Here is a 20,155-nt window from a genome sequence, read left to right on the forward strand (position 1 = left end):
TATTCACTGGTCAACACTAGGTCCCCTATTGTACTGTACAAACATCCCCTCTAACTTGTATATAAGTTCCTCTATCCTCACGATGTTCATCACATGCTTGATAACGGTGTTAGAACCTACACCGAAACGTCGCTCTCACAGCAATAAAGAAGTTGTTCATCCATATATTGTTATCCTTCCTTACTGCTCCAACTCCTAAATGCCTCTCAAAGAGGTTAAACAACAACAAACATGATTTCAAATTTTCGGGCATTTTATTTACACTCTTTAACCACAGAACTGTGGAGAATATCTTTGGAATATCTTCAGCTCATAAGAACAATAGTCATACACACGATATCTACAACTCGTCGAGCATAGCACTTGATAGAGTTTCCCAAAGTCCGTTCTACACCAACAGATCAATCCTGCATGGCAACAGTCTCCCATTCATAAATATAAGTACAGACAAATTGACCTACACATTGTCAAACTCTCCAGTATAGTTCTATCACACAACAGGACACCCACAGTGAAACAGTAGCTGCTGGGAAAACAGAATCTGCCTTCAGCGGACAACAGTTTAATGAACCAACTAAAAGCAAGGTTCAAGGTCACTTACAACCACTACATGTACATTGACTTCTGGGGCTCTGCAAAAATCACTGCCTCCACTGGTTTTGTATCCAGTCATATCAAGCTTGGATAATATGATAAAATATCTGTAAGATTCCTGGCAGTCTGTGGAGTGTATTAGTTCCATCCCTCCATATTGTCTAATTTTGTGGGGATGGCTCAAATTGAATTGGGTTAAGGCAACAAACCAACATCAAATCGGGATTAAAACCTGAACAATCAATAAATAATTACAGTGGCAGTGAAGCCCCCAATTCAACCATATTAGCAGTTTTGACGGATCAAAAACGTTAAATCGAATTTGACTGCCCAAGCTGAAGAAGCAGGATAAGTAAGGAACAATGTGCAACACTTCCAGATCACCAGTTCGAAAATAATATCTGTATCTCTTGCCATAATATCGGTACGAGGTCATTTCTTATTAGCTTGCTTAAGCAGCATTTGTCTTAAAAAATGTCATTTTTATCTTTATGAAACATAAATGCAAAAGAATGTATATTCATAAGAAATGTTTGATTTTACAAACTGAATACTGGTTATCACACAGAGCACTCTAGATCTATGTTCCTTAAGAAGTCTTTTAGATTTCTTAAATGTTTGAGGTTCAGCCATGCTGAAGCACTTCATATGACCCATAGAAGACATTGCTTACAGGACTTCACAAACACTCGGTCCAATACAAAACTATTGCTATTTTTTATGCAAACTTACAAAGACGGACCCAGTTTCTTCTGATTTAAGTCAAACACTTCAAGGTTAAATTCTAAAGAATTGAATTACTTTTTTATTACAATATTTAAAATAAGCAATTTATAAAATATATATATGAGTCTTGAAATGCAATGCACCTGAACTACTTAAAACATCCCAAAACCATGATCCCAACAGTCCTTTGAAAAGTCATGTTAATAACAATAATTTCTCTTTAATGGTGTTATCACATTATCTCAATATGCACAGGGCCACACAACACAAGCAGGTTCTGTAGGAGCATAGTGTGTCATAAAATACACATATCCTATCTTGGGGCAAATTATATGACTGTCATTAGACTAACTGAGTTTGGTTTTACGCCGCTTTTAGCAATATTCCAGCAACATCACGGCGGGGGACACCAGAAATGGGCTTCACACATTGTGCCCATGTGGGGATTCGAACCCGGGTCTTCAGCGTGACAAGCAAACGCTTTCACCATTAGGCTACCCCACCGGCCCGACTATCATTAGAATACATACCTGTCTAGAACACTTGCAGGTGACAAGATATACGCCCATGGGTAGGGCATTACCATCATATACTACTCAAACCCTTTGAAAGATCACCTTATTTCCTTCATATGTCAGTCTGATATTTCATATGGAACGTTTGGTGTTCTTTAACTTCTTTTGAGTGAGTTTAGTTTTACGCCGCTTTCAGCAATATTCCAGCAATATCACGGCGGGGGACACCAGACATTGTACCCATTTAGGGAATCAAATCCAGGTCTTTGGCGTGATGAGCGAATGCTTTAACCACTAGGCTACCCCACGGCCCCTTTAACTTCTTTTGAGTAACGTACACAACAGTGAAAAACAATTGGCTTGGATAACTTCATTTTACTCACAAGACCTTGTTTTCAAACTGTAGGATGGGGTGTTTAATTTCTTTAGAGATTTATTACATTGTATTTCCTATTGTAAATGTGTGATCGACTTCAATGCTCATGTGACCAATCTGCTTTTTCCTGAATACATTAAAGCCCCATACTGATACTAGTATTCAATTTTCAGGTTCAATGAGTCGAACTGCTGTGTTTTTTCCAAACCACAATATAGTAAGGATTTCTGGACTAACAGGATCTGTCCACACTGGGTAAACTCTTTCCTAATTAAATACCAACAACTCAAGTATTATGCCTTGACGGTTCCATCACAAATTGATATAACGTCTCCAGATTGTAATACTGTGATTTCCTGACAGATGTTTCAGATTTGACAGAAACCAATAATTCCACATTTGAAATAGTCATAGTACATATGAATATTTACCCAAACATTTGACTTAATGACAATAAGCATTTGAACTTCTGAAGAATATAACCTGTGTTGAACTGATTATTAATCAACTTGCTTTATGAAATAAAAACAATTCATTTGTTGATGAAATGAAAGTATGAAAACAGGCATCATATTAATTTGTAATTTAAGTTCAATGCGATAGGTTTATGACGCTTTGTGCAATTTCCACAACAAATTTTCATTCAGGTAAATGACAACTTTGTTTCAGGCAAGTGAAAACTTCATTTGGGGTGATTTCAACATTAATACTGGTTGATAATGATCAAACCATAAAACATCCACAAAATCGGGGGAACAGAACAAAACTAGTCCTTCTCGACTATGCATTATTCAAAGTTATAACAACACATCATATAATTTATCTGTACAGTGTGGTATTTTTACATTACAGTGGTCTACTTTGGCAATAAAACCTTTATTTATTTACATTTTCACATTTAACACTCTGCACCAACAGGACAGCTCTTCAGACCTCATGTACTGCTTCCTTCAGATCCTGGTACTGACTTCTGATTGGCTAAGCCACATACGACGAGTATCCACAGCCAATGGAAATTGTCCCTGATTGAAAACAAGACTACAAGCCTACGGACACCTGGTGGATGGGATGGGAACTAGAGATATATTCTTCGGAGATCAGAAGGGGAGGTAATCATGTTGCATTGTGGACACAACTTCTTCGCTCCCTGAAAGAAACAGGATATTCAGAATAAATACATCTTAAAATATGTCAAGATTATGCAATGATTTAAAGATCCTAAACTTTCTTGGATATCTGAATGGGCACTTCATGTTTCTTGTAAAATCATTTGACTTAAATGAGGATTGGGTGAGTGAGTGACTGAGTTTTAGTTTTAAGCTACTCTTAGCAATATTCCAGCAATATAATGGCAGGGGACACCAGATATGTGTTTCAGACATTGTACCCATGTGGGGAATCAAACCTGGGTTTTCAGCATCACGAGCGAACACTGTAACCACTAGGCTACCCCACCTCTACTACAGGACACACTAGTAGAGGACCACTAAAACTTTTTTGGAAATGAATGAATGACACATTCCTCTTGATCTGCATATGGCCTAAACATGCTCAAAAGTTTTATAGGCTTAACAGAGTAAGTCATAGAATATACATTCTTGCATAACAAGTGTTTACCACTAATATGGCAATGTCCCATGCCGCTTAAGAAGAATGAAATATTTATAACATATTTACTACTTTTTATTTTTGGGTCACATACAAGAAATGACTGGTGTCTGCAAAATCACCCTATGTAGGCTGTTGACATAATTGAAGACACTGCGTGCAATGTTTTATGAGAGATTGCATTTACATATGTTTGAAAAGTTGTCAAAGTGACGTGGTGACCTTGAAAATAAGGTCAAGGTCACCCAAATCGACTGTTGTCTGTGTAATCTCCCAATGTAGGCTGTAACCAAATTTGAAGACATTGGGAACAACACTTCATGAGATACGAGAATCGGGACGTACATACGTATGTACGGACGCTGCTGAATACATAGTCCCCAGTTCCACATTGCGGCGGGGGACAATAAACCATCTACGTTGTATGTATACTTTGCAGTACTCACCAGTGTTTTGAGCCAACACATTTCACAGTGGACATGCCAGCACTGTATTGATGTCAGGGCATTCCGGTACGGTTCCTAGAAAACATCAAATGTGGGTGTTCATATTACTGTTACACAGAACTGAACAGTTTCAAATGAATATTTTAAACTGACACACAGGGTTGCAGTGAGTTGGATTTAAAACACCTTCTTTAAAGATATGCTGGATCGTATTTCATGAAGATCTGATGGTCATTACCACGTTCTGACAAGAGACTTCCTAGTGAGTGAGTGAGTTTAGTTTTACTCCGCATTCAGCAATATTCCAGCTATATGGCGGCAGTCTGTAAATAATCGAGTCTGGACCCGGGCCCCGTTCCTCAAAGCGATCGTAGCGCTATGACAGTCGTAAGTCTATGTTGAAGTATGGGAGTTACGTTCATCTTAGCGCTACGATCGTTTTGTGGAACGGGGCCCAGACAATCCAGTGATCAACAGCATGAGCATTGATCTGCGCAATTGGGAACCATTGACATGTGTCAACCAAGTCAGCGAGCCTGACCACAAGAGACTTCTAAACTGATAACAAATACATCTTGCCTTGGTTCATACTTGCCAATTTTGCCGCATAGTATACCATACCCCCATCTGTGTTGGTTTGCAATAAAGTACACCCAAGTTAATAGCTTAGATATATCAAGCATCTCATCATTACAGAGCCCTTGATCAACAGACAACCTGTATTCTCCCCCAAAGGTGAGTTTATGTTATCATCCATCTGCCGCCCACCTGCCTGCCTGACACTATCATGTTTATGACAGAGACTGAGAAACAAACATTACACTATAGCTGACCTTGGGCACAGTGAGTAGTGAGTGAGTGAGTGAGTAGGGTTTTAAGCCGCTTTTAGCAATATTCCAGCAATATCATCGTGGAAGACACCTGAAATTGGCTCCACACACTGTACACATGTGGGGGGATCGAACCCGGGTCTTCAGCGTTAAGTGCGGATGCTCTACCCATCAGGCTACCTCATCTACCCCCCACGGCCACAATGGGCAAGCCGTGCACTACTCACCATACAGATGAGACATTTCTGTCTCTCGGACTTCTCCTCCTCCAGATCCCTGAGTCGGGACCGCAGTGCACCGATAACTTCTGATGTCGACGAACCTGTGGTCGTGCTCACACTGCAATCAAGTTAAAAACATGAAATATCTTGAACAATCAAATTTTCAAAACTGTCCTTGCCATTTCATTATTTTGCCCAATTGTCCTATCTTGCAATGGAATCTTCATTACTGGTGAGAAAGGTCATCTGGTCAATGAATGGATTGAGGCCAGTCAAATTTATCACTTCATCTTGATTTGATGTGGAAGAAATATACTATGACAAAATTTGCAATGCTGTGACAAAGTATGAAACTCAACACAGAAGAGGTGTTGACAGACCAAAGATAATGGACCCCTAAATGGGATTGAAACAAACTGATCCTGACATATTCAAGGGATAAAACTCTGAACAAAAATGAAAGACTTTTCCACATGTATGTAACTCATTGCACTGTCCTTCATGAAGTCTTCAGTGAGCAGCACCTACCTTGACCCCTCCATGGGAACATCGTGGTTGTGGTCATGTGACTGCTTACTTTGACACTCGGGGGAGTTGGAATGTCCTGGAAATGTGCAAGAAACAGGAATAAATAACGGAACAAATGTACTTGATACAGGATAGAGTTTGACCATGTGAACAGAATGAAGTATCCTTCATTCAAGACATCCAGAGTGCCAACATTAGGCAACAGTTTTGAGGGGCGGTGGTGTAGCCTAATGGTTCAAGCGTCCGTTCCTCACACTGAAGACCAGGGTTCGATTCCCCACATGGGTACAATGCGTGAAGCCCATTTCTGGTGTCCCTTGTTGTGATATTTCTGGAATATTGCTAAAAGTGGTGTAAAACCAAACTCACTCACTCAATAGTTTTGATAAAGCTGCTCTGGCAATCATGAGCTAACATCTGGTGGAAACCAAACATGTTATACTGGAAACCGTAATGCATTGTACCAATTAAGGGGACACAACTCTTACAGTCTAGGGTTTTTCTCTAGTGTTTTTGTATTTGTCTTAGGCAGCATTCTATTACTTGCTGATGTCCTTGAGAGCTTTGTTAATATCCAGTCTTTCATTACTTGTTAGCTCAAATCAGTTAATATTTTGACATTTACCAAATCGCTTTTAAAGAGACCCTTAATGAAAAACAGTGAGTGAGTTTGGTTTTACACTGCTTTTAGCAATATTCCAGCAATATCACAGCGGGGGACTCAAGACATGGGCTTAACACATTGTGCCCATGTAGGGAATGGAACCCGGGCCTTCAGCGCGACGAGTGAATGGTTTAACCACTAGGCTACCCCACTGCCCCTTAATGAAAAAGTGCGAGTCTAGAAAGGTGTTTATGTATTTTCTGGGCTATATAGGTTCACTGGTTCTTAAACAGGTGAAAAACACACTGATTTTACTTACCTTCTGTATGTGAAGAACTTGGATCAGAACTGAAATATAGACATTATCATCATCAGTTTTACTTTTAATACTGGGAGGTGGATTTCATAATGTCCTCAAAAATACACTTACTTAAAAATAGTTTTTTGAAATATATAAATGATGTAGAAGCCGTAAAATACATAATTTCATTACAAATATTTGAGATATATATAGCAAAGATATTTCCTAGTTCCTTAACATAAATTAATTTGACTTCATATCATTATAAGGTTGAAATAATATTTCAGTTTTACTCAAGTCTGAACGCAACATGCGGGTGATGTCCTCATGGGCGGGTCTGGTACTGACCAACTAATGATACCAATGTAAAGCTGGTATTCAAACTCAGTTGACGGATCCTGTCATGACTATGAGACTTTAGACTACTGGGCCTATATTTTCGAAGCTCTCTTAGCACTAAGATAGTCGGAAGTGCCATATATTAACATTAACTTACGACTATCTTAGCTCAAAGATAGCTTCGAAAATCTAGGCCCTGGGCCACCCAGACCACCTGAAAGAACAGTTTTAATCTACTCACCTGAGTAACGCTCCTCTCAAAGCCTGTCTCTCGCGGTCCTCCCCCGGTTCATCCGCACTGACAGGAATCACATCAACTTCAGAAAATCTTCACAAGGTTAAGGAAAAGAAACATGTCTTTCAGACACTTCCCACAATAAGGCAAATTGCCATAATGATCAATCTTATGTCTACATTATACAGGATGAAGACATGGTAACACCAATTCGTTTCTCCAAAACTAGGTCATTCTAAAGCAGGCGAGTAATATGTGTGAGGAAAGCCTGTGTCGAAAACAAAAGATTTGGATCTAAATTTCTTGGACCATGTAAACTAACATCACGACGGTGGTTGATTCAACTCAGTGAGCAAGGTCAAACTTTCCAACTGCATCAGATGCTAGTACTGGGGACCTAATCTCCTGAACATTTCCACAGAGGAACCTGATAAGTTTTCACCAGCTGTAATAGTTCTAAAGAATAATATGGCAAGGTGGCATGTCCATTTGCAGTGAAAGGATACTGAGGTTTTCCATACTCTTCAGAATCATCCCCATCTACATTGAGATCAATATCTTCATCTTGTATTCTCCGCAAGTTCATTGTCTGGAATCCTGACTCTGTAACAAACATTACATACTTAAAATGGCAATCATTGTCAAACGCAAAAGAAACAAAACCATTCTTATTTCAAACAATGTGATTAATACATTTTTCATCAAAGGAAACATTCAGTAATTCTCCAGGATTAAGTTACCAATCTGTAAACAACCGAGTCTGAACCAGACAAACCAGTGACTGATATCATGAACAACACCCTGGTACAATCAAACACAATCAAGTAAGCCCCAGAACCTGTCCACCCAATCATTCAGCCTCCTCTAACTCATGGCTGCTGAGCGCCTTTCCCCCCAGGGCTCTGAACTGAGCTGGGTTTTACACCACTTTTAGCAATATTCCAGCAGTTTTCATGGGGAGTCGGAGCCTTCACCAGGAATGGGCTTACATATTGTACCCATGTGGGTAATCGAACCCGGGTTTTGGTGGACAAGCCAACGCTTCAACAACTAAGCTACCCCACAGCTCCCTGAACCCTGAAGTAGGAATGTGCAACTCACTGGCAAACCCTCCCTGCAGCATGGTGGTCGCCCTGACCCTGGTCTGCCCCGCCCACGTGTACTCCTCGTACTGGTCTCCATCCCCCTCCACGTCCACCGGCTCATCCTCCCCTAGGTCTCCTCGGGTCTGATACTGTGGAGGAAAAGACATTCACAATAAAACCTCACCAACAGTTACCTCTGAAGATCAATTTGTAAAAAGTAAAAAAAACAAAACTTGAAAAAGTGAAAATTTCATCCAGCATATTTTGTAGAAGTGTTTCTTCTTTTCATTATAATGAGGAAAAGTGGAGCCAAACATAGTAACTGTTGTCTTTTATGCCACTTTCAGCAATATTCCAGAAATGACGGCAAGTGACATCATGAATGGCATCATACAAACGCCCAGAGCCTTGAACATGATGACCAAATGGTATAACCACTAGGCCAACCCATAGCCCCAATATATCAGTAAGAAATGCTTACATTCCATTATCAATGGAGCCCCCAAACTACTGCACCTGGGTATTCATCTGAAGATGTTGACATAATTTTATGGATACAGAAATATACTCATGTATATATAAAGAAGAAGCATTTTAATTCGGAGATAAAACTGTGTATAAGACATTCCAGCATTATATTTCCAAAGGAATATACTCTCAAAGCCTGCACAGTTAACTATAGTTGACACAGTTATTCAAAAGATATTGTCTCCATACTATTGGTTCTGCTTTAAGGAAGTGATGATCACGTGTCAAATCAATGGTACAATGTATCTATTAAGGTAACCAGCCTTCTTTAAGCACTGTTCTACATGGGCGTTGAGTTCGTCAGCATTCCCTGTCAGTCTGTCATTACACACCGGACATAATGTCTCCTTGTAACCTTCTTCCGATGGCTTCTTCTTCTTATTCCGGCACCGAGCTGCAAATACAAAAGAGAAAACGTTTTCATGAATTTAAAATACAGCAGCAGAGCTCATCATACCAATATTACAAAAACCAAGTTTCATCAATCACATGAGACTATGAGCGAGTCAGTAAGTGAGTAGAGTTTTACGCCTCTTTTAGCAATATTCCAGCATCACACATTGTGGCCATGTGGGGAATGAAGACCGGGCCTTCAGCATTACGAGCGAAAACTTTAATCCACATGTGGTAATAATAAAGAAGGTCTATCAAACTTCTCAAAGACACTTGCAAATTTTACAGATTCATTTGCAAATCTTTTCCAACCTTAGTGTTAAAAGATGGACGGTTATGTTCTGAGCTGACAAGACCGAAAGGTATTTGATTAAACTCTAGCTGAGAGTGAGTGAGTATGGTTTTACGTCGCTGTTAGCAATATTCCAGAAATATCACAGCGGAGGAAACCAGAAATGGGCTTCACATGTTGTACCCATGTGGGGAATCAAACTCAGGTCTTCAGCGTAATGAGCCAACGCTTTAACAACTAGGCTACCACACTGCCCCCTCTAGCTGAGAACTTGCAGCTAAAGTTGTTGTCAGTTGTAATAATTATAATACAGTACACTAAAAAGTTTGACAGACTTTTTCCTGTTGCTATACTTAATCTGTGCCAGATTAAATATCGTAACATTAAAGAAATGTGTGACCCTTAACTTGTTTTTAGTAAGACAAACAGGGACAACAGTGGAGGAGGAAACACTGAACTTCATAAACTGAAACACTTTGTGGCCAGGACAAAAGGGGACTATCTTCATCTCCCATAATTCAACTCAAATCAATAGCCAGGAAAACTCTGCAGCAACAATAATCTCCAAACTAATTCTTTTCATAACACGGATACATTCACAGCATGACTAATACCGCAATCAATACAGATTAATCATTCTTTAAGACAAAGATAATTATCTTCCTATGTCTCTGGTGCAACTTGGATAAAGTTCAAGAAGTTTATTTATATCCTTTTGACCCTTGGTCGTATCAAATAAAATATTGCCAGCATTATTCGCGATAAGGACAAGATCAGTTGAATGACACAACCAGTCTAAATCATTCATGATCTAGTCAGTTTATATTAATCAAATTAAGCCAGGGAATCCAGGCATAGGAAGCCATCAGGGCAGAGAGACAAATTGTCGTGCAAAATGCTCCGATTACGAACCCAGCTTTAAAAGCCTGGTATAGGGAAATAATGGTTATGTAGGAATCTCAGTCTGTCAGTATCAGACGTGTACATTGTCGCAGGGATTTGTTTGAATAATACGGCACAGGAAACGGAAACATGATATAACCATTGTAGCAGTTGTGTAAGATTAATTCACACAAATGCTTTTGTCAGCTGTCGTTGGTAGAGGGATGCTAGTTGGACCTGATGACCCTTGTTTTGAAGGCCTGATGTTCGTGTGTTTTATAGATCCGTGGAAATTTTATTAATGCTTTTTGTGATCGTGGAAATTCATGAGGTGTAATAGTAGTTTTGATTGCAGGGAATGTGTCACACTGAACAAGAGCTACGACTCATAAATCGCATCTGTTTTCCAATAAGTAGTATCCGAGAAACTAGGTATAAAATCTTCGGCATTTGTTCATGAACATAAGGCCAGACATTTTTCAAAACTTTGTTTACAATTATGGTATTTAAAACAAATTGAATCAGGAATGTAAAAACAATATATATAAAAAAACAGAATAAAATGTAAGTATAATGTAAATAAAAGTAAAATGTAGAAAAAAAATTAACCAAAGAAGAAATAAGTTCCATGCTTTCTCTTTGAGACAAGTGTAAATTTGACACAACAGTGACTGCCTGTATACCGACAGCGGTGTTTGACTGTATATCGGTGTTTGACTGTATATCGACAGCGGTGTTTGACTGTATATCGACACAGCAGTGACTGACTGTATATCGACAGCAGTGTTTGACTGTATATCGACAGCGGTGTTTGACTGTATATCAACACAGCAGTGACTGACTGTATATTGACAGTGGTGTATGACTGTATATTGACAGCGGTGTTTGACTGTATATCGACACAACAGTGTTTGACTGTATATCGACAGCGGTGTTTGACTATATTTTGACTGTATATTGACAGCGGTGTATGACTGTATATTGACAGCGGTGTTTGACTGTATATCGACACAGCAGTGTTTGACTGTATATCGACAGCGGTGTTTGGCTGTATATCAACAAAGGTGTTTGACTGTATATTTTGACTGTATATCAACAGCGGTGTTTGACTGTATATCGACACAGCGGTGTTTGACTGTATATCGACAGCGGTGTTTGATTGTATATCGACAGCGGTGTTTGGCTGTATATCAACAAAGGTGTTTGACTGTATATTTTGACTGTATATCAACAGTGGTGTTTGACAGTATATGGACACAGCAGTGTTGACTGTATATCAAAAGATCCTAACATTTCAACAACATTGCAAAAGTCACAATTAGTGTCATGATACTACTGCATCAGTTATCGCTATACCGTATTGCATTCCCACAATGCACTTTTGTGGCAAAACATTTAGTTATTTAAAAAGCAAAAATACATTATTAACAAACTTCTCAAAAAGGAAGATAAAAAGAAGCATTTAAGAACTTTTCATGGCCTGAGGAAAAACTTTAAATATGTCTCCGATCCAGTAATACCAGAATAGGTTCACACTATAATTTGGATACTGCTGTACTTATGAATGGATACATTTCAAAGCAGCTCCATACAAAGATACACCTGAGAACTTACAGATGCTACAAAAAGTTATCTGCTTCTTTGGCAACATCTCTTGAAACTAAATCACACCCAATGCTCTTGTCAACTCAAACACTGCACAATATAACCGCTCTCTTTAAAACCAAACTTTAAAAAAACATTTGTTCTCAAAAAGTATAAAGTTAAAACTGAAATGCAAAGAATGCACGCTATTCTTTCATGTCCGAAATCCACCTGTTCCGAGAAATTCAAGAAACTGTTGTGTAAAGGGACAGTGTCGAAACTACAGCCACCCACAGTTTGGAGGATGATAAATAGAATTTAACACATACTTACCGCTGAGGCGTGACTGCCGATTACAGCGGATACGTAGGTAGGACTGAAAAACGACAATAGAAAAATGAAACAGGGCTATAAACAAGGTGATGACACGAGGTCGCACAGCTTTGGTTTCACATAATTTGTCAGGAATTTAAGCCGTTTTTGTTTGGGTCGGGATTCAAGCACTTGTACAGCAGCTTTGTGTTGGGGTAGATTAATTTCATGACAATTCCAATTGTACAATGCGTCAAGACATTCAATCAACAGATACTGTGTTACGAAAGGATTATTTCTGGGCTTAAAACCCACCTCAAAACCTATTGTACACTTGACGATCTGAATAGGCATCTGTTTGAGACTACAGTTGTGTGAAATGTATTTACTTCTTATGTACCATGCTTTGAGATGGCATACAATAGACGAAGGGATGTCGGGTGTAAACAAGGTACAACAAATGTCATCTTTCATTGTATAACCAAACACAATTTTTAATTCAAATGTTTTTACGTTGCTTTTCAAAAACCAGAAGGGATAAATCACAGTTAATGCAGGTCACTCTGGAAAGAATCACTACACTTTTAGGGTATGATGGTGCACAATTCCCTTTAAGCTGCTCCTTGAAATTAAGCTGCTCTTAGCAATATTCAATCAAGAGGCAGGGCAACAGCAGAAGGAAATGTGGGATTATCTGTTTCAAGAGTTAACAAAGGTCAACAAAATAAACTTAGCTCTCAGTCTTGTTAATGTTTTATCTGAGTCATGGTGCTGTATGTATCTCAGTAAATTTGACACTTCCTGATCCAATTTGTGTGATTTTTTAAGGAATTGAGGTAGCCCAATAGTTTCAGTGTTTGCTCCTCATGGGAAACCCCAGGTTCAGTTCCTTACACCTGTAGAAAAACCCATTTTGTAAAACAAGGGCAATAACTCTGTACCTCAAATTTGGCTTGAGATGTGATCTCTGGAGATGGTGAGCTAAGTTCATTTTGTTGTCCTTTGTTAACTCTTAAAAGAGATAATCCCACATTTACTTTGTAAAACAAGGGCAATAACTCTGTACCTCAAATCTGGCTTGAGATGCGACCTCTGGTGATGGTGAGTCCTTCCCTTTCCTGCAGGAAGACGGTGATGGCAATGTCTGGAAAACAGCAACACATCTACAATACAGTTGTCTGTGGGCCAGGGGACAATGACAGCCAGTCAGGACACACTTTATTCATGTCATGCTGACCAGATTCTTAATAACAAAATAGTTTCGTTCAAAATGTTCAAATGCTGGAAAATCCAGGCTGCTCAAACCTATAATCGACTGTAGTCAGCCATTGCTTGTTGGCTTTACAATCTTGAGAGTGAGTGAGTGAGTATGGTTTTACGCCGCTTTTAGCAATATTCCAGCTATATCATGGCAGGGGACACCAGAAATGGGCTTCACACATTGTACCCATGTGGGGAATTAAATCCGGGTCTACGGCGTGACAAGCGAAGGCATTAACTACTAGACTACCCCACGGACCCTTCACAAACTTGAGGATGATCTGGTAGCCTAGTGGTCAAAGCGTTCGCTAGTCATACTAAACATGCTAAAGGCATGGGTTCGGTTTCTCACATGGGTACAATGTGTAAAGCTCATATCTGGTGTTCTCAATCACGATATTGCTAAAAGCAGCGTAAACCCAAATTCTGCACTCAATCACAATCTAGATGGTAAATGTACTGAAAACTACGGTTATAACAAATTCAAAGGAACCACTAATATTAGTTCACCATAACCGTAGTTCGACTAATATCTACAGCGACTTGAACCAAAAACACAGCTCATTATATCCATCAGTTTGTTACAAACATGTACATCACATAATAGTTTGCTTTAGTTGTGTCGTAGCGTTCCTAAGATCTACTACGCGCTGATGTCAAACTGTTCATTTCATCTAAATATCCTTGTGTCATCTGTCATTCCAGCCATGGGGACTTGAGACAGGTAGTAAAGAAATATTCAGAAATACCGCCCGTTACTTTAGAGAATAAAAAACATTTTACTGTTTAAATCATGATTTTGCAGACAAAAATATTAACATTTTCAAAAGCAGAAATTCTGTGTGTGCTTTTTTCATTTCATTTTTCTAAAATATTGAATATTTATAAAAGAGTGATAAGTACTAAGATGCATGAACTGACACCAGTCTGAGCTACACAACCAAAGACGTTTCTTACCAAAATTCCAATTTATATTACTGGGATTTGTAGATAAAGTAGCAATATTTTATGTTATTTCACTTTCTCTCTCTGTGTGAATAATAGGTAGACACAAAATTATATTGAGATCAAAAATATGTACATGCCAGCACACATGTAAACATGTGTGACCTTTCTCGAGAACAAACATCCCCCGCTGTGACAGCAAAGTGAATGTATTTCTATGACCCGAGCACCATTCACATGCAATAACTGCTCCTCCATGTCCTTGAGGAGACGGACATGAGACAGCTGGCTGTCATCAGTCACCCTCCTCCTAATCATGAATACAGATCGCACGGAGGGTTGGACGGCCGCGGAACTGGATCTACAGTTTATCCCCTTGGATTACGCCTCCACCACCAAACAAAAAACCCATCAAAAGAGACAATTATCTCCTCGATAAAAAAATCAGAAATTTGAACCACAGTCAATTTTTTCACCATTTGCACTCTGAAGATTCCAAGAAACTTAAGCTACAACAGACATCCTTATTAAAGCAGCTCGCTTGTCTTGTCAGCTAGCATTAGCCGAGATATATCAAGATTATCAGATAGGACCGGGATTAACAGGGATTACAGTCTATGCAACTTCTGCAACAGATATGTCTAGAAGTGCCCTGATTAAATTCAAGCTTGATGGGCTAAGGGCTATGGCTGCCTGGAGGTCAGATACAGACATTATTGTTAGGTTGACAGCTAAAGGACTGCTACGCCAGATTGTTTTCTGAGGCGGGTGGAACCCACATTCCTACTAGCCCTACTATTCAGCGAACGTCAGCTAGAGACAATTCTACAAGATGGTGATCACCCCACTCCATGAATTACCTCTCTTCACCTTGTTAACTGCTGGGGTATTGGGTTTACACCCAGACATGCTAGGTCAGATTGGACAATACAGGTGGGTCGGTATAGTCCTAAATATTGGGGTAACTAGCTCAGACAGGAGGGGGTAGTGTGCAGTGGGGGACAGGTGGCAGGTTGGGAGGGACTATATGGTCTTAAATCTTAGGGTAACTAGCTTTCAGGCAGAAGATGGTGGTGTGTGGTGGGGATAGATTGTGGTGGGAGGAGTGGTGGAAATGGTAGGGACTTTTTATCTTAGGGTAACTATTTATTAGGCAGGAGGGGGTAGTGTGCAGTGGGGGTAGTGAGAAGTGGGGGTAATGTGTGGTGGAAGGAGGGGAGGGGGACCAGATTGGTAGAGACTCTATAGTCTTAAATATTATGGTAACTACCTTTTATACAGAATTGGAGGTGGGGGATTTGGTAGGGTGGTTATAGCCAAAATATGGCCTTCTTGGATAGGAGAGTTTTTAGCTGGTCATGTTTGTGTCTTGGTTCTTTTCACTGAAATGTATCATATAAGCTCTCATCATTTTCACTGAAATCTATCACATAAGCTCTCATCATTTCACTGAAATCTATCACATAAGCTCTCATCATTTTCACTACAATCTTTCCTGCATGGTTCTGACCTCTGCAATCAAAACAAATCCAGTTCTTTTGTCCATCCATGCCATGCCACATCTCGATTTTGCGACATATCTATTTCCACTGTCAACAGAGACTTACAGGATCTTTCCATCAACGTCAAGAGTGTATGCGAAACCATACATCGGGAAAGTCTGGCATATTCATTTTCACTGCCATGGGCACAATATCAATGTCAGAGCAGTCACTTGGACTAGTAAATTTTAAAAACATCTACATCAATATCAGGTTTACAAATATTGCAGCCGATATCCACACCTGGATTTACTTGTCTACGAGATGTCAGGGGTACGTTGGGTGGAGTGAGAACAGTGAGAGGCTTCTAGCAGTCTGTCACAGACGATTTGTGAGAATGAACTTCCAGGACCACCATGCCGTGTATCAAGTTTCAGAATACAGTGATGGGACAGTGTGAATATTGTTTCATGGAAGACGAGATATCAGATGTTTGTCAGATAGTTAACACCAAACTCGGCAAAATTCCAGGTTTAGGACGACAACCTGTGCATATTTGAGTCTGGACCAGACAATCCAGTGATCGATTTTTTTTAGCAATGGTCCATCCAGTCTGGGTACGATGTCACGATATAAACCAAGTTAAAAAGCCTGACTACAACCTCCATTTGTTCGCATTTTGAATTGGCGTATGTTGCTAGGTAAAGATTTAATTCCAGAATCCCCAAAACGCACCAAAGACGTATACCATTAGTGAATACAGCATAGCATACAGATTTTCTTTATCAGTTCTGTTCAAAAACATACACTCCCCAACAAAGATCAAGGTTATCACAAAGTTTCGGCGTCGAATCACATAGCTTAAAATAGAGTATAGATCAAACGACAAACATCACCTAAGACAATCTCTAGGATCTATATTTCCTGAGATATTTTCATATTTTGATTGTTCACATCAATATGCAACACAATGGAAAGAGAACAAAAGAAAACAAATATACAAATCTGCTCACATCTTAACTTTAACATCTACTAATTTTGATTCTTTTACCTAAAAGAACTTCACATTACCTTTCTCCCTTGAGGTGTTGAGTCCCTTGACTTTCTTCCTCCTCTGCAAAAAGTGAAATGGAAAATAAGTCATTTATATTCCTACATATGTTGTCAGCTGCACGCAAGCAACAGTTATGCCACTACTAATAAAAGTGAGAGGTGTTCAATCAATGTAACATATGTTACAGTTGGGATTACACTTTCCCAGTAAAGTACAGATTCTAGTACTTTTGTTAGGTCGATTTCCATCTGGGATTCGAAATACTCTCAGCGAGTAAGTGAGTATGGTTTTATGTCGCTTTTAGCAATATTCCAGCAATATCACGGCAGGGGACACCAGAAAAGGGCTTCACACATTGTACCATGAGGGGAATCGAACCCGGGTCTTCAGCGTGACTAGAGGACATAAGCCATTAAGCTACTCCACTGCTCCCTCCCTCTCAGAGACATGCACCTAATTGCCAGCACATAAAATCAGTGATCAAACCCACTCAGCCACCTTAGGTGTCTGTGGACAATGTCCCCTCCTGTTCTGAGCGGGAACACCATGAGACAGGAATCTCTGTCCAAGCTAAGCATGAAGGTGAAGGACTTCTTGCCCCTACCTTAATGATCAAGGAAAGTTTAAGGTCCATATATTCACTAGACAGTCTTGACTGACGGACTGAGTTTGCTTTTACTCTGCTTCTAGCAAAATTCCAGCAATATTATGGCTGGGGACACCAGAAATGGACTTCACACATTGTACCCATGTGGGAATCGAACCCGGTCTTTGGTCTTAACCAGTAGGCTACCCCAATACCCCCAGACAGTCTTGAATGGATTCAGGGTGTTTTATAGACATAGTACCCTGATAAATGAAGATGGGTTGATCATTGATTGATTGGTTGGTTGGTTGGTTGGTTGGTTGGTTGGTTGGTTGGTTGGTTGACTGTTGTGTAACACCGCACTCAGCAATATTCCAGCTATATGACGGTAGTCTGAAAATAATCAAGTCTGGACCAGACAATCCAGTGACCAATAGCATGAGCATCGTGCAATGCAAATGGGATACGATGACATGTGTCAACCAAGTCAGCGAGCCTGACCACCAGATCCCGTTAGTCGCCTCTTACGACAAGCATGGGTTGCTGAAGATCAATTCTAACCCGGATCTTCACGGGTCAATGATAAAGTCAGTTTATCTGCCGCCAGAAATAGATGTCTAGTGCCAGCAGACATCCTTTTCTTCATTCTCTCTGAAGATTCTTCCTCTGACAAGTTGAATTAATACACATAATCACTGAAGATTCTCAACTGTATCCAAAGTCAGCTATGACAAAGTTTCTGTTGAAGACATTAATACACATAATCACTCAAAGATTGGATAATGTCAAAGATGCTCAACTGTATCACAAAGTCATCTATCAAAGGACAAAGTGTCAGTTATGTCAACCTTGAAGACATCAATAGGAAGTGTCAGTTATAAGACGACTTAGATGTGAGCCTTGTCAGTTATAAAGATCAAAAGATTGTTTGTTATAAATGTCAAATGATCAAGGTCACACTCATGATACCATCAGTTATAAAGTCATCAACCTTTAGGATAAGCCTTGTAAGTTTTCATGTGTGGATTCATAAATGGTCATGAATTGAATTTTTCTAACATATTTGTTAATTCCAATGACCAAAAAACCAGATGTACACATAGTCAAAATCCAATAGAGAGTTAGCATGGTAAACACTAAAATGGAAAAGAAAACAGAAAGGGACCAAAAAGGACCAGAAGTCCTGACCAATCATTCATCAGGCAAACTGACAACCAACCATTTTGTTATTTATACACATACATATCATACTACACAAACAATATACATCTTTTTCTCTATATTTTACAATGAAAGTCAAAATTATTTTTTCAACAAATTAAGAAAATCTCTTGAAAACACTGTCAATGACCCTTGTTATTTGTTAAAATAAATTCTCATTTTCTGAATGAATCGATTCTGAGATACCCTTCTACCTCCTCAATCAAGACATTCCTTTGATAATTACATTTCAACCCTTCACTATGTCCACTGACTTAGAGATATTTACAAAAAGGAATCCACCAAAAAAAACCACACATTCATCACAAGTTTCATGTTAAATTGAAGCTTCAAAATTTTAATGAAAATTTTACATGTTTTAAGACGAATTAAAATTTTATTTCAAACTTAAATCCATTATCAAAATGAAATTCATCAAATTCGAACCTCTCTCCAGATTAAACTTTTCCATTTACCCTGAAAAAAATCACTATTCCAAACATTCAACAGTGGTTAAGCCATAGTTGCCTAAGAGCTATCTCCCAAAGGGATAAAAATATTTTGATAGCATAAAATTTTCACAAAAGACACAAATTTGATTTTTATCATTTATCACCTCACAGCCAACACTTCAAAGCATGACTGCTTTAACCCAGAGGGACTCTCCTCCAGTTGAGCTTCAAAGGGCCACGGCCTTCAAACAGTAAATCACACTCTTATCTGCACTTCTCTAAATTTAAAGAATCTAATTCGATTTCGATTAATCCAATCAGTGCACCTCAATGTGAAGATCAGTCTTTAATTGGCTGATGAATGAACCCCTGTTCTTTCAAGTGAGCCTCAAATTGGGTTATAGCCTCATCTGACAAACCAAGTCCCCAAATCACTGCCCAGGCTAACATGAGGCCACCACTAGCAAACTGATTAGGTTTCTAATCGGACCTTTAATCATGTAATAATCACTAAGAACACAGATCAATTTCGCGTCTGTCTTAGGTTTGCGGAGTTGCCTGCACACGGTGTCTGTCAAGCGCGCTCGTAGGATCCAGAGAGACCACAAAGTGGAAAGTGCGTGTAATCTCACAAAGTGGACACTACGGATAAATCTGATTACTGAACCTGACTTCAGAAAAGGGCCAGATTTAATAAAGTTGTGAATTAACAAAATTTCAACTTCACGTGTTGACGAATCAAGGCAAACAATGCTCTCATTTATTGGCTGGTTTTCAG

The 20,155-nt window shown here is 39.3% G+C and overlaps 1 protein-coding gene across 4 annotated transcripts in view; it reads right to left on the minus strand.

Annotated features, from left to right (window-relative positions):
* Positions 1–759: 759 nt before the first annotated feature.
* LOC124254952 (E3 ubiquitin-protein ligase Rnf220-like) overlaps positions 760–20,155 on the minus strand; it is a 46,428-nt gene continuing 27,032 nt past the window's right edge. For 3 of the 4 annotated variants that reach the window (XM_046688791.1, XM_046688792.1, XM_046688789.1), the window contains 12 exons: positions 17,157–17,199; positions 13,466–13,543; positions 12,421–12,463; positions 9,200–9,330; positions 8,425–8,557; positions 7,830–7,926; positions 7,330–7,416; positions 6,768–6,796; positions 5,845–5,920; positions 5,323–5,434; positions 4,266–4,340; positions 760–3,358 (listed from right to left, as the gene is read on the minus strand). In XM_046688791.1, coding sequence (XP_046544747.1) covers positions 3,287–3,358; positions 4,266–4,340; positions 5,323–5,434; positions 5,845–5,920; positions 6,768–6,796; positions 7,330–7,416; positions 7,830–7,926; positions 8,425–8,557; positions 9,200–9,330; positions 12,421–12,463; positions 13,466–13,543; positions 17,157–17,199 — 976 coding nt within the window. In that variant the 3' untranslated portion in view covers positions 760–3,286. The remainder of the gene's footprint in view (positions 3,359–4,265; positions 4,341–5,322; positions 5,435–5,844; positions 5,921–6,767; positions 6,797–7,329; positions 7,417–7,829; positions 7,927–8,424; positions 8,558–9,199; positions 9,331–12,420; positions 12,464–13,465; positions 13,544–17,156; positions 17,200–20,155) is intronic. The other variant, XM_046688790.1, reaches the window with a different exon arrangement.

Source organism: Haliotis rubra, unplaced genomic scaffold (genome assembly GCF_003918875.1).
Source record: "Haliotis rubra isolate DU_JTF1 unplaced genomic scaffold, ASM391887v1 Scf588, whole genome shotgun sequence".
In the NCBI taxonomy this organism is placed as follows: Eukaryota; Metazoa; Mollusca; class Gastropoda; order Lepetellida; family Haliotidae; genus Haliotis; species Haliotis rubra.